At 31.6% G+C, this 14,481-nt stretch overlaps 1 protein-coding gene across 1 annotated transcript; it reads left to right on the forward strand.

The window, feature by feature from the left end:
- The first annotated feature begins 1,043 nt into the window (after nt 1-1,043).
- Nucleotides 1,044-11,256, forward strand: LOC129221379 (uncharacterized). The gene is made up of 6 exons (XM_054855849.1): nt 1,044-1,157; nt 3,093-3,199; nt 4,815-4,958; nt 5,078-5,184; nt 7,899-8,108; nt 10,605-11,256. Exons 2-6 carry the CDS (start codon nt 3,128-3,130, stop codon nt 11,254-11,256), a joined length of 1,185 nt encoding a protein of 394 aa, XP_054711824.1. The 5' UTR covers nt 1,044-1,157; nt 3,093-3,127.
- Nucleotides 11,257-14,481: the final 3,225 nt, after the last annotated feature.

Genomic DNA, 14,481 nt, shown 5'->3' on the forward strand with positions numbered 1-14,481 from the left:
TTAAGCTTGAAAATCATGTTGCAGATTTTTTTTTTTTTTTTAGCTGTCCTAAACTTCAAACTGACTTCTGTCAATTGTTTTGTCAATGTTTGTGGGTCAATATTAATTTGGAATGAAATGTCTTCTTGCATTAAAAATGTGTTGCAGAGTAAATTGTTACTTTAATTCAAAAAAAATTGAAAGCTTTCGGGCTATTGATTATGCAAAGTGTTAGATTATTAAAATGTTCACGTTTTTCAAGTGCTTTTTTCTAAGAATTGTTGAGCGAAAAATTTTCGGAAATTCTGCCCGCGAATAAGTCGACCATCTAACTTAAAACGTCATTTTTTGCAGTAAATTTCTTGACTTATAACGCGAGTATATTCGATACTTAAATTTTGCGGTTTCAAACTTATTTTTTGGCCTTATTTAAAGTTTCGTTGATTATATGAGTTAATTTAATTATAAAATGTTTGAGCCTTACTAACCTGTAGCCCTCGTATTTATTGGCCATCTTAATCTGTTGTTTTGGGCCATTTTAATCTAATTTAAGCAAACTTTCAGTCTGATGAGAGGTGGTTTATATAGAAGTTTTATTGGTCCCCATCTCCAAAAGCTGGCAAGTTTGATATGAATTTTTCCGATTTTTTTTTTTTTTTTTTTTTGTGGGGGGGGGGGGGGGGAGTAGAATACCTATTTTTGCAGCTATGCACTACACTGCATAGAAAGGATCTGTAAATATATTCTTCTTCCAAGTTAAATTTAATTTATGTTTAATCTTTCAAGTGAATGTCTTTTTCTGTGATAATATTTTTTTTTTTTTTTTTTTTTTTTGCATTTTCTCCTGCATTCTTTTTAAAGTCAAAAGTATATTTCTTGTATCTAAAAGCAATCTTTTTTTTAGGATCCTTTGTCCATATTTTCAGTTTTGTGAATTCAAAAGTTCTGATGCTTATATTTATATCACTCAGCAGTTTTGATCCAAAAACTAGAGCTATGGGATACTACTGTCTTTCTCAATTTTATCAGCACTTAGAAGGTGCACGTTTTCGTGGAGAAGGGTATTTGGCTTTGTTTATTGGACAGCGTGAGAAATTCTCTAACTTCGTCCAATCCTAGGATACCGAGCATTATTACTCTGTTTTTAGCGAAGGTGGCTGATATTTTCACTAAACCAGGTATGTAGGATTATTTTTGAATAGAAAAACGTTTTGTGTGTGTGTGTGTCATGTTAAATAATTATTTAAATCAGTGGCGGCTCATGGCTTGAAAAAGTGAGAGGGGGCCAGATCATTTGTGCACTCACATCCTCCCCCCCCCCCCCAAAGAAAAAATATTTTTTTTTAAATATTTTTTTAATATTTGAACTTTTTAAAAATAATTATTTGTGTTAAATAGATAAAATTAAATTCATTTTAAAGTCTAAATAATCATTATCGTACACTAATTACTTCAAGGCAAAGAGTCAAGAAAGGAGCAAACAGTCGAACCTTGTGCAAATGAAGGCTTCTTCCCTTACTGTATGTTGTTTATTTTACATAGCCTGAACATTCAAGCTATGTAAAATAAACAGCATAGAGGCAGGGCAACGGCCCTCTGCGAATCCTGCTGTAAATATTGGGGTTCAATGCATTGGTGTTGAGGGGGAAAAGAACAGATAATCCGCGGCAGAGTATAATCCGTACCTCATTAACTTTACACTTGATTAACAGATAATCCGCAGGTTATACGCAGGAAAAGACTGCAATCCTTTTTTTTTTTAATTTCAAGCATGTACGCGCACAAAAAGAGGGGGGGGGGGGATAAATAAAAATATAAATCATTGTCTGAAAATAGTGAGGGGCACAGGCACCCTCCAGCCCTTCCCCCAAGCCGCCACTGATTTAAATCATTCAAAAGTTGTTAAAATAACCTTTGTAAATTAATAACTTTGCAGAACAATGTTTGTAGATTATTAAATTTTATGAAAATATTGCAATAAAGAATGTTTGTTCAATTTGTTTTAAAAAATAGTCAGAAACTGATTTTGCAGCTGTGTATTATTTTAAAAGTTATTAATGCTGATGAAGCATAGATTGTGAATTATAATGTTAATCAAAACGGAACAAATAACAGCATAAGACTAATAACTGTTGGAGGATGCGTTGGAGCACGTTTATTAGAAAAAAAAATAGATAACTGTATCTGAACATGCAGTGTCAAGTCAGCATGATCATTGGGGTGGGCTTGTTGTGGAATCGGCAGTTATTATTAGTTTTTTTTTTTTTTTTTTTGTAAGTCTTCACCATAAGCTAATTTTCCATACTATAGCATTTTTGAAAAATTTAAAGCAAAAATGTAAAAAAATCACCAAAAAAAAAAGTTTACATTTCTCATTTTTTTAAATTTTCCGGCTTGTTGCACGATTGGAAGTTATTATCCAATTGAATCCAGTGTTGGATTTAGCTGTAAGCAAAACAAGATATAGCTTAGTGTTTCTGAAAATTTGTACAATTTACCACTAAAAAAAAATAAAAGTATTTGAAAAAACAAATTTCATTTCCAAAGCCTTAAAAATGTAGGAAAATATAATTATAAACCTTGAATTTTAAAATTTCAAGATGTAAAGGGGGTGGGGGGTGGGGGAGTGCCAAAATGTACCAAGTTCAGCTCTTTGGCTAAATACTACATCCAAAATAAAAATCATGGTTTTTATGTTTCTGTAGCATATTGCTTAAGATATTTTTTTTGTTACTCGCATGTTTGCTATCTTGCTATTTATTTTATCCGGAATTCAGTAAATTGAAAATTCTTTTGCTACTGCATGCTTTTATTTTACCTCTACTGTATACTGTTAATCTTTTAACAACTGCAAATCATAAAGAAAGTGAAGTTCTTCATTTTTTAGAATTTTCAGGCTCCTTTTGCAGTTGAAAGATATTGTCCTATTGCAATATTTTATTTATTTATCTATTTAAGTATTCAACAATCGTTACTTTTCCTCACTGTAGCAACTCAAAAATAAAGAAAAAAAATTTTGCTCCACCCTGATGATTGTATTGTAATGTAAAATTTTTCTAATTCTGCGTTTTAGGTACATTATTGCTAATCTCTTTTCTTCTTTTATTTTCCAGAGAGTAATTTATACAAGCCTCTTTATAAATTCATTATGTGCAAGCCAGCTTTAGACATTGGACAAGTTCCTGAATTCTTCACTTTGTTTAACAGCATTGAAATTGAGGTATCATTTAAACTTCCTTCATTTCCGTAGTCCATTTTAATATTCATAATTTATCTCCTATCTTCCCCCTCCCCATCCCTTGTTGCTGAACTTAATTAGCTTAAATATTAAAATATTAATAGTAACTCATTACTTTGTGGTTTATAAACCTGATTCTAAAGCCTCTTTCTACCATTTTCTCATAACAACTAACATTTTGCTGGTTTTTTGAAAAGACAAAATGTGCTTACAAACAATAATATGGTAAGAGTTTCTTGACCTAGAATTTAAATTTAGAAATACTAACTTAAAAAAAAAAACAAACTTTTTTTTAAATTGGTAGCACAAGTTTTAATTAATTTTTTTTTTTTTTTTTTTTGCTATCTCATTGTAAAGCATATTCTAGTATTTTCAATGTCTAGAACTGCATTGGTATTTCTGCTACCTTGTTAAACTTTTAAATTTTGCACAACTCTTTTGAGATTAAAAATATTTTATATTTGTTATGTTTTGAAGCAAAATTGCAAATGTTCACCACAAGACAACTATTGGGACATGGGCTGTCCCATCTTGTCCCATTGGAAACATTACTGGCTTTCATGCAAGATAGCCATGGCAGTCAAAGTGTCATCTATACAGAGACCAACAAAAATTAAAAATCTTAGCAGCCAGGCAAACATTTTAAGATGGTAGACAGGCCCGGATCTGCATACCATTGTAGGGGGGCCAACGTCCATAAGAGGCCCAACTGCCCAAGAAATTGAAAAGAAAAAAAAAACTAGCACTAAGACCCATTAATGTTGCAGATATACGCTGCTGGCCTCTATGGAGGGGCGGGTTGAGATTTTGTTGCAGGGAGGCACAAAACTGTATAGATCCGGGCCTGATGGAAGACATTTTATTTCCCAGAGCTTTTATAAGAAAATTCAGTGTAACTTCGCTTCTGAAAGATTCTTCTGAAAATAAACAGTCACTAAGATATTTTTTTTAAGTGGGCAGTATTTGGTGGACCTTGATACATTTGTATATACCCACACACAAACTTATATATTGCGTGTGTGTGCATTTATTCGTTTTCTTATTATTATTTGCTCAAAATGAGCCAGTCTATCAATTTAAAATACACATGTGCCTACAGCCTCTTAAAATGTGGGTCCTCCTATTAGTAATTCAGGTAGTCTACTTTTTCGTTTGAAGGAGAAAAGTAATATAGTATTAATATCATAATTTCATTTTGTTCCGTGAAAGTATTACAATTTGATCATTTACTTTCATTAATGGAGCATTTTTTTTCTTAATTAAAATCTATATTTATTGATAGTTCTTTTGTTCTCACGTATGGATTTCAGCGGCATTTCAATATCTTGCTCAATGTGCTAGAGAAACAGTTGTCATGAGTACTTTTCGGCATCTAAAGCTGCAATGTGCTATTAGAATGACTAAAAACAAATATTAATCTATTTATTGTATTTTTCCTGTATTCAAATTTCTTATTTAGTACATTTTACATTATAATTATTCAGTTCCAACAAAAATGTAATCTTTATGTGGTAGTAAATGTTTTTTTTTAATCGACTGATATCTACTTTGTAGCTTTTATTATTAGTTTGTGAATTTATTCATTTTGGCCTTTTAGCACCGAATTCAAAGAATGTGGCTCTTAAATCTTCTTGCAGAAGGTTTGCGTTCAAGTTTAGATTTTCACGTTTGTGAAAAGCGTCACATAGTTAGCACTGTTTTGTCACATTACAATAGTTCTCTTTCAACACAACAGGAAAAGGTAAGACCCATTGTTTTTTAATTTTTAAAATTTATTTACGAATAAATATTGTGAAGTTAATTAGAAATTGTTGCTAAGTGCAGCTCACTTTTTATTTTTTTTTCTTTCAAAACTTTCAGATTGCACTACTTGGCTTTCTGCAATCAGCAGTACTGATTGGATCTTCTGCTAGGATACTTTGCCAGAGCAATTTAATTTCGTGGCTTCATGGAATAATCGAAACAATGTAAGTAAAATGAATTTAATTTTTCAGCAATGAAAAATGATGTCTATGGTATTTTAAAATGAGTAGCAAATTGCACAGATTTTGGCATGATGATGTAACTTTGAGCAATGTACGTATGTATTTTTACTTCGGCTGTGATGAGTGTTCTTGCTAAAATAATTCAACCTTAAATGTTTAGATTTGCCAACTCTCCTGTTTCAGACAGGAGGCTCTTGCTTTCATGTTCAATATTTTGCTTCCTGCTAACAGAGAAAATTTCTTCTGCTTTTACAAAATTAAAAAGTGATTGTCACAGGGATGGATACAAGGAAGGGGCGATGGGAGGGCGACCGCCCCTCCCTTGAGGGACTCTCTACCGGTAATTTTTCAAAAATGAAGTTCAAAAAACGCAAATTTAGACGAGCTTCATTGATGTTGGAAGAAGGAAGGTTTCGGTTTGGGGCTGTTTTGGAATTAAAGTTCAAAACCTTTGTGATTAATATTTTTAAATTGGTATACATAGTAAAAAGTAAGTAATAAAATTCTATCGCCCCTCCCTTGAAAATTTCTGGATGCGTCCTTGGCTTGTCAAGAGTACAGTCTTTTTAATTTTGCAATCATTTTAGTGAAATTTAGAAAACCTAATGACTGTTAAAGCAAAGGAATCAGATATTTGTTGCATCAAAATTTTAGGCTGTATATTTTTGAAAAAAATTCTTTTTTTTTTTTTCCCCAGGATTTAGCTAGCTGCTATTTTAATAACAAATATATATTTTTTATTTATTTGTTTCTTATGACCATGTACGAATGTTAATTATAACTATTTATTTTATTTATGTACTAGTAGTATATAAATAAAATAATACCCGCACGGCTTTGCCCGTAGTAGAAAATTAAAAGGTCTTTTGGTTCGCCTGGTATATTTACAAACAAATAATGTATGGTGAATTTCTCGCCAATTGGCTTGCCCATGTTACGGTTCCACGTTATGATAACTTGATAATTTACTCGTCCATCTTATGATAATTTTGCTCCGGAAAATGTTCTTAAAATTGGAATAATAAAAGAACAAGATCAAATTTTCGAAAAATCGCTTCAAGGTGCACACCCCCATGCTACAAACTAATTTTGTGCCAAATTTCATAAAAATTGGATGAACAGTCCAGGTGCTATGCACATCACAGAGATTTTGACAGATTTCCAGAGTGAGAGAGAGATCCAGACAGAGAGACTTTCAACTTTATTATTAGTAAAGATTTATTCTTTGTTGTGTTTAAAATTTCTCTCTTTAATCAATCGCTAGAAGAAAATTTTTTCAAATAATGTTTTGATTAATCTTAAGTGGCAAAAGTAGCATAAATCAGTGTTTAGTTTTTAATTTTTAAATTAACTTTTAAAAAAAACTATGAACTTTTAAATGAAAATATTATCTTTCATGAATGAATTTTTTTTATTGTGATTTATGTCTAAGAACATGAAAATTATCACTTTTGTACTAACAGTGATTTGGTTTCAAGAATAATATTTATCCTGCTTTTTCGTTTTATTTCTCCTGCTTTTCCATTCTGTATTGTTTGCAAGTGTAAACATTGAATTGCTATTTTTTCAAGTTATCAAGTTACTTTTTAAAAATTGTAAAAATAGTAAAATATTGTTGAGGTATTTTTGTTTTAAATGCTAAAAAATTGACAAAAATTCCCTAAGCAAAATGAGTAAATGGAAACATATACAAATACTCAGGGGCGCCCACTCTGGGAGTGTTGCAGTTCTCTCTCCCGAGGTATTTGTAGGAGTGCTGGGAACCCGTACTGCAAGGTAAAATAAGGTCAGTAGGCAAAAGAAAGGTAAAATCTATATCCTAAATAAGGATGACCTTTAGGCCAGAAATCTGCTGCGACAGAAAGTTGCTTTTTTTTTCAAATGGCACTAAGGCCTAAAATTCTAACCTTTCATAAAATGTATTCTCGCTTTATTCATACATTAAACAAATTCTTTTACTTATATATTGCGTTTCAGTTTTTTTTTGCAGATCATTTCACTTTTAATATATTTTTCACACCGATTTTAAAGAAGAATCCTGAAAATTTAAGATGTGTTTATTGTTACTATAGTGTGTGACATTTGTGGATTATTTGAAGGGTGTAATTAATTGCTCTTGATTGCAAAATTACAGAAAAATATTAGAAATTTAGAAAGTGAAACTGTGTAAAACACATTTTGCCTTGGTTCCAGGGGTGTAATTATTTATTTCTTGCTCACTTTTTTAGGCACTATTAGATTGTATTTTTGTTCCATATACACGTTTTTAACTGTTTTATGCAATTTTAGATCACAGACGCTAATAAAAGCATCACTATTTGAAAGTAAAATTCTCTATGTTTACTTTTATGTGTGTGAAAAATGTCTAAAAAGCTATTCATTAAAGAAGTATTACTTCCAACGCTTCTACATGAGTACACACACCCATTCTTTAAAATTATTTAAAAAACGAGTTATTTTTTGGACTTAAAAGGAAGTAGTGTGGGTTTTACACCAGATTTTAATTTTGAAGCATAAATGGTCTTCCTAAGTCCTCTTTTGTTCATTTCTTTGTCTGAAATGTTGGGAACCCTTACGTATAAAACAAACGATTGCATTTAAATTTTTTTCATAAATGGAATTATATGTTAATAATTGTAGTTTTTATACATTGTACTCTTTCTTAAACCTTAACTTTCTGTTTTATTTTTCTGCAGAAATTTATCAGATGTAGACATTTTAAAGAATATATGTTTACTGGTGAAAAAGCTGTGGATTACTGTTCACAACAAGTGCACTTTCCAAAAGAAGACAAATTCTGATCCCACAGCAGATCAGAGTTCATCTTCAAGTGATAAAATTTCAATGTACATATCATTCCCTCATGAATTTTTGTTGATGCTTCTCAGTATTCTTAAAAAAGCAAGGTGAGTGCCTCTTTTTACCTTCTTTTACATAGTAAAGAAAGTATTGTTTTCGCAAAAAAAAAAAAAAATTCACTCAAAAATCCGCCTTTATTTCCATTTTGCTCGCCCCCGAATGAATATTGTTTGTTTTTTCCCCCCAACCCGACCACACGTGGATATATGCCTAAGAACATATAGACACCCGAAATATCCATTTTGACGATCCCCGAGTTAATTACAACGAGTTTTCTCGTGACATCTGTGTGTATGTATATATGTACGTTCATATGTATCTCACATAACACCTTACAGTTTACAAATTCTGAAATCTCCACTCTGTTACGGTTATTAAAGAATAAAAAAATATTTTTACAAAAAAACTAGCAATACTTTTGAGATGACCACATGGTAAAAACTCCATGTTTAGCTAACCCTAGTGGATTCAACAGTCTATAAGCAAGGTAAGATTCATTCTTTGTCTCTGATAGTAAATTTGAGTAACAAAATATACACTATGTTACATTAATTTTACTAATTAAAATTTTTTTAAAAATCTGAATTATGCATAAAGTAGTAATTTTAGAGTTACTCTTTGCTTTTGCATTACTATTTTAACTGTTATTTTATGTTTAGGTGTAGAAAAAAATTTTAACTACTTATTTGTCCACTCTGTTGCACTTCTTGTGTAACAGAGTGGACAATATTTATGGAAATTGTAAACAAGTCACATATGCTATTGATGTTTTTCAAAAAGCTTAGCTTAACAAATTTATAGAAAAATTGAATTAAATACAAAATTTAAAAAAATGAAACATTGTTTATCTATTTTCTATGCTTAAACATAGAGATTACTTCTATCTTCAATAATAGTGTCCTCTCTGTTGCAGGAATATTTTAACTGATTTGATTGTAATTTTTTTTTAAATATTTAATTTAAAGGTCAATTTGCATAGAACTACACAATTACTAACTAGAATAATCCAACTTCAATCTTTTTTCAAGTTTGTTTCATATAATAATCTAACTTTTGAAAATGATTTTTTTTAATTTTGTATTTTTGAGTAAGATAATTAGCAATAAAACTTAAATGTGCCTTTTATAATAACATTTTAAGCATTTGTATGTTCCATTTGTTTATATTAAACAAAAATATTCAAAAAATAATTGAAAATTTTTGAATTTGTTGTTGTTTTTAAATGTGTAACAGAGTGGAAAAAATCCTTCATTTCTGATAAAAGAACTGAGAAAATTGGATATTAATACCAAGTTGAGCTAATTAATTTTCATAGTTCAGATAAATTAAACCCTTTTGCTATTATTTGACATTAATTTTTGTTGGATTAGATGACTTTGAAAAAAAAAAGTTTTGAAAACTGAAATGTACCATGTTCACCGGAATGACCCAAATACAGCAGTAATTTGTTCTTTTTGTTAAGCTTAATTAAATATTTAAAACATTATCCCTTTTCGTTTGGCCTATATTTTCTGCTTGCTGGCGGTGCCCGCCATTACCACAAATATTTTAGGAGGTGCTCGAGCACCGTAGCACCCCCAGAGTCGGCACCCCTGTCTGTAATTGTGTAACATTGTCTTTTTCCTTTCTTCTATATCTAATATATAGAAAAAAGTATTGGATTCGTGCAAATTTTCGAATTTCGAATTTTGACGGATTCGAACGTTTTGAGGTGTGCTGAGTCCATTTCGACTATTTTTAGAAAATGTCTGTCTGTCTCTGTGTGTGTGTGTATGTGTGTCACGTCTGTGTGTGACCAGTTTTTTGTGGCTGCTCTACAGAAAAACTACCACATGAAATTGAACGAAATTTGGTACACATATGTGCCCCTATGTGAACTTGTGCCCATTGGTTTTTGGCGCGAATTCCTCCAAGGGGGGTGGAGCAATGGGACGTTTTTTGAATTACGCGTGCTTGCTATTCCTCAGGAAGTAACTGGCGGAATCAAACAAAATTTGGTCCATATGTTGCCCCTAACAGGAGCAGGTGCTGATTCCATTTTGGTGTCAATAGCTCAAACGGGGGTTGAGTTATGGAAAGTTTTTTGTCGTCAATTTTGACTGCTGTATCTCAAAAAATAACGAAGGGAATCAAACAAAAATTTTTTGACAAGTAGCCCTTAGTGGGTATAAGAGCTGATTTTATTTTGGTGTCAACAGCTAAAAAGGGGGGTAGCGCAATCGCCCGTTCTTTTTTTCCATTGTGAGTGCCCTATCTCAAGAAGTAATGCTACGTTCTGGTTGAAATTTGGAATATATGTGAATCCATATGTAAACAGGCTTTGGTTCAATTTTGACGCCAGTCACTCCAAAAGGTGTTGATTTTTTTTTTTTTTTTTTTTTGTGAATAAAAATAGCTTTATTAATGCAACAATAAGAAAGATAAATCATAATAGATTGTCGTCTGCGTATTTCTCGTGATTTTAATTGTATAGAAATGATCGGAAATATTATCTCAATGATTTAAAATTTTTAACTGTTGCCATCTTATTAATTCTGTTTCAGGCTCTTAGATGCTGAATATTTAAGAATTTATCTTACTACACTGAAATCTGTCTTGGACTTTGTGAAGAACTTCAAAGTGCATGTCACAATTTACACATCTAGTTTATCTTTCGATCACATGATACAAATTTATGACTTGGGCACCAAGTTATTGGAAAAATCAAAATGCTCAAATTCGGACATTTCTGAAGAAATGTTATACACTAAACAGTGTCTGTTGCTTCTTCAGAAAATCACATTACACTGGGTTCCATTATTAAATAAGAATGTCGCCGAGGAACACTACCATCTAACCGCTTCTTTTGTGCTCAAGGTGTTGACATTAATATTGCATTTCAATGAAGGATCCCACACTCCTGAAGTGGCTGAGTGGTTGTATAATTGCTTACAAGAAGACAAAAAGTGCGTCGTACCAAAACTCATATTTTCGTCTGAAGGTGAGATATGTCTCAATCTTATTTTGAGACAGTTTGAGATGTCAATGTTATACGAAGCTGATTATTTCCAGAAGCAAGAACAGTTGCATTTGAATGAAACAGAAAAAGTTCATAATGGCTGGAGGAATGTTCTTCTCCATTTCCAGAAAGTCTCTTTGTGTTCTAATTTAAAAACTACCTGCAGCTTTTTCAATGAAATATGTTCTGTGTTATAGCTGTTATGTACTATAGTACTTTAAGGGTATTTTCATTGAATGTATTTTATTTATTTTTAAATTTGTTAAATATATTTGTAAATATATTTGAATAAACAATATTTTTATTGCTTTACTTCCTTGAATTATTTACACATGGCATGATTAGAATGGGAATGGCTTAAGTTATCCTGGCTTCAATTGCAGTTTTATTTCAATCAAGGGATATTTTTACAAAAGTTCTATTCACATCTTTGCTAATAATAAAGCTGAAAGTCTTTCTGTCTGGATATCTCTCTGTCTGTCTGTATCTCTGTGATGCGCATAGCGCCTAGACCCTTCGGCTGATTTTCATGAAATTTGGCACAGAATTAGTTTGTAGCATGGAAGTGTGCACCTTGAAGCAATTTTTCAAAAAATTCGATTTTGTTCTTTTTCTATTCCAATTTTAAGAACATCTTCCCGAGCAAAGTTATCATAAGATGGACAAGTAAATTGCCAAGCTATCATAACGTGGAACCGTAACATGAGCAAGCCAATTGGCGAGAAATGCATCATACATTATTTGTAAATATACAAGTGAACCAAAAAACCTTTTAATTTTCTACTATGGGCAAAGCTGAGCGGGTGCCACTAGTATAAAATAAAAAAAAATAAATTACAGGCGCATCAATATATTTTGCCCTGTTTATTCAAAACTGGCTGATTGAGTAGATGGGAATAAATAATATAATAACAGCCAGACTAGCTCCCACTGCTCTGAAAGGAACCATTTTAAATTCTAAGTAATTAAAGGTTTTATAAAATCATCTGCAAAAATTCAAGACTGCATACAGTTTAACTTAAACTGTGCCACAGGGAAACCTCAAGAAACAGAGAATGCAAAATTAACAAAAAGAAACATTAGTAATAAAAATCATATATGAAATAAAAAATGGTTATTTTACTAAAAAGGGTTTTTTTTTTTCCTTCTTGTTTAGGTAACTATTAAAAGTTTATCATAAAAGCAAAAATTACTTATCGTTTTATTTCACATGCATCTTGAATTTTATGCTAATTTAATTTAGAGAGCATAAAATTAGTTATTACTAGCAAAAATACCCGGCGTTGCCTGGGTCAGTAATAATTATTAGAAAAAATCGTTACTTGCTTTTGTTTTCTGGCTTTAAGTGAAAGAATTTAAAACACATCTTTTTGACGTGATTAAAAATCGAGTTTCTTCCTTACCCATAAAACTAAAATAGCAATAAGTATAAAGAACAAAATAGTATAGATTTAGAAACGAAAGCACTATATTTAAGCATATACAAATTAAAAAACATGAAATTAATCTTCTCATGTTTAAAAAGATTAATCTGTTGATACTTTTTTTTTAACATGGAGTCTAAAACCTTCTCTGTATGGCTAATGAAGTACGAAGTGATTAAAAAAAAGTAGCTGCGCTCGTAATCCCCTTATACTTGCTTTAGTTATTTCGGGAAATTTCAATCATTGTGGCTCTTGGTGCGATTTTACCGAATTTGCGAAAGTCGTTTCGGGGTACCTTCGATGATGCTCCCCCATTCTTTCCATACTTTGTAAAACGATATGATATTAATTTTCGTTACAGAGATATCGCCGCCAGATGCTGAGATATTTTTGGTCACCATAAAATGGCGCTAAACAGTTTCATCCGAAATGTTACCAAAATAAGTAATAAAATTTGGTGATCGTTTGAAATTGTGCAAAAAGGAAAATTAATGGAAGTTCTTGTGCTGTTTATGGATTTGCCTAATTTAGTTGCTGGATTATTTAACACAGTAAAAAAAGTCTTTTGAAAATTCTTTGATTGGCGATATTTTGTTTACATGGTGAAAGCTGAGAAACATTATGACGTAGTCTTCGGCTTCAAAAACAGCAACGTTGAAAAAACTGCCAAATGCATCAGCTACGGAAATCTTTCTGCAAAAATTTTGGCGATCTGCTGGTTGTTTGGATAATGAGTAAGTGTTCAATCAGCATAAATAATAATAAAAACCATTAATTTCATTAAAGTTCCGTTTAAATGGAAAATGATCAGCCAAATCATGTATTATTTGCCAATTTTGTGCAAAAATCTTACTTCAAGATTTGACTTGAGAAAAGCCTTGAACAGTCACGAAAAGCAAAGATAGTCAACAATACAACAATAGTCGCTATCGACAGGGAGTTGAGATAATACACTAAATACTGTATTGAGTTTAGGAAAGCCTTTGAACATGGATCTAAAAAGCTCATAACTCGTTTTTTATTCTACTTAGAAATTTCGAACAGGTGCCATCTTCAGCAGAAAAATCAGAGCTTTCGATGGACATATTATGTAAATATGTGCAAGTATTTTTTCATCCCAATATTAGAGAATTTATACAAAAATTGTGTTTTCTTGCCCCCCTAAGGGGGTTTTGCCCCCCATAACGGGACGAAAACTACCCTATGTGTTATTCTGATGCATAAGCTATATTATTGTAAAGTTTCATCAAAATCCGTTCAGTAGTTTTTGCGTGAAAGAGTAACAAACATCCATCCATACATCCATACAGACAAACTTTCGCATATATAATATTAGTAAGAATATTCATTGTTCTGCTTACCTTCTTCTTGTTTTACCTTTTTTGGTCCAAGTAATGAATGGTTTAGAGAAGTCTTTTTGTTTCTTATATAAAAAGTTAAATCTCTCCAATCACCATGCTATTATTTGAGTTCTATAATGAGTGCTCCTTTATTTCCTCTTATTTTTATTTATTTATTTAGTTTCTTCTCCTTGTCATGAAATTTTCAGGATATTGATGTTCTTTTTCAAGTATCAGTGTTCGCTTGTTTGTTATGCTGCATATTCATACAGGGAAAACACATTGAATTTTTTTTCCAGAATTGAGAAGCAACCCTGGGAAAGAGATGGGTGTGTATTTAGATAAACATCATTACTTTTTTTTTTTTACTGTGCATTAACCTTAATCAAAAGTTACATGTGCAGTAGAACCTCTCATCAACCCAGGCTAATAGGGAATCCAGGTCTTCTGAATTAATGAAGGTATGTTCAGTACGTTACCGCCCTATAACCAGGGCTAAGACAGAAATACATGAAATACACCGCCAGTAAATTTTAGTAAGTTACCGCTATAGGGCGGTAACTTACTGAATATACCTGCCTTGCCTTCAATCTTCGAGTTGAACCGAACCATTGCTTCGGTCACTCGTCTGGTCTGAGCTAGTTCTATATTAGCTACC

The sequence above is a fragment of the Uloborus diversus genome, chromosome 4 (genome assembly GCF_026930045.1).
Source record: "Uloborus diversus isolate 005 chromosome 4, Udiv.v.3.1, whole genome shotgun sequence".
Classification (NCBI taxonomy): domain Eukaryota; kingdom Metazoa; phylum Arthropoda; class Arachnida; order Araneae; family Uloboridae; genus Uloborus; species Uloborus diversus.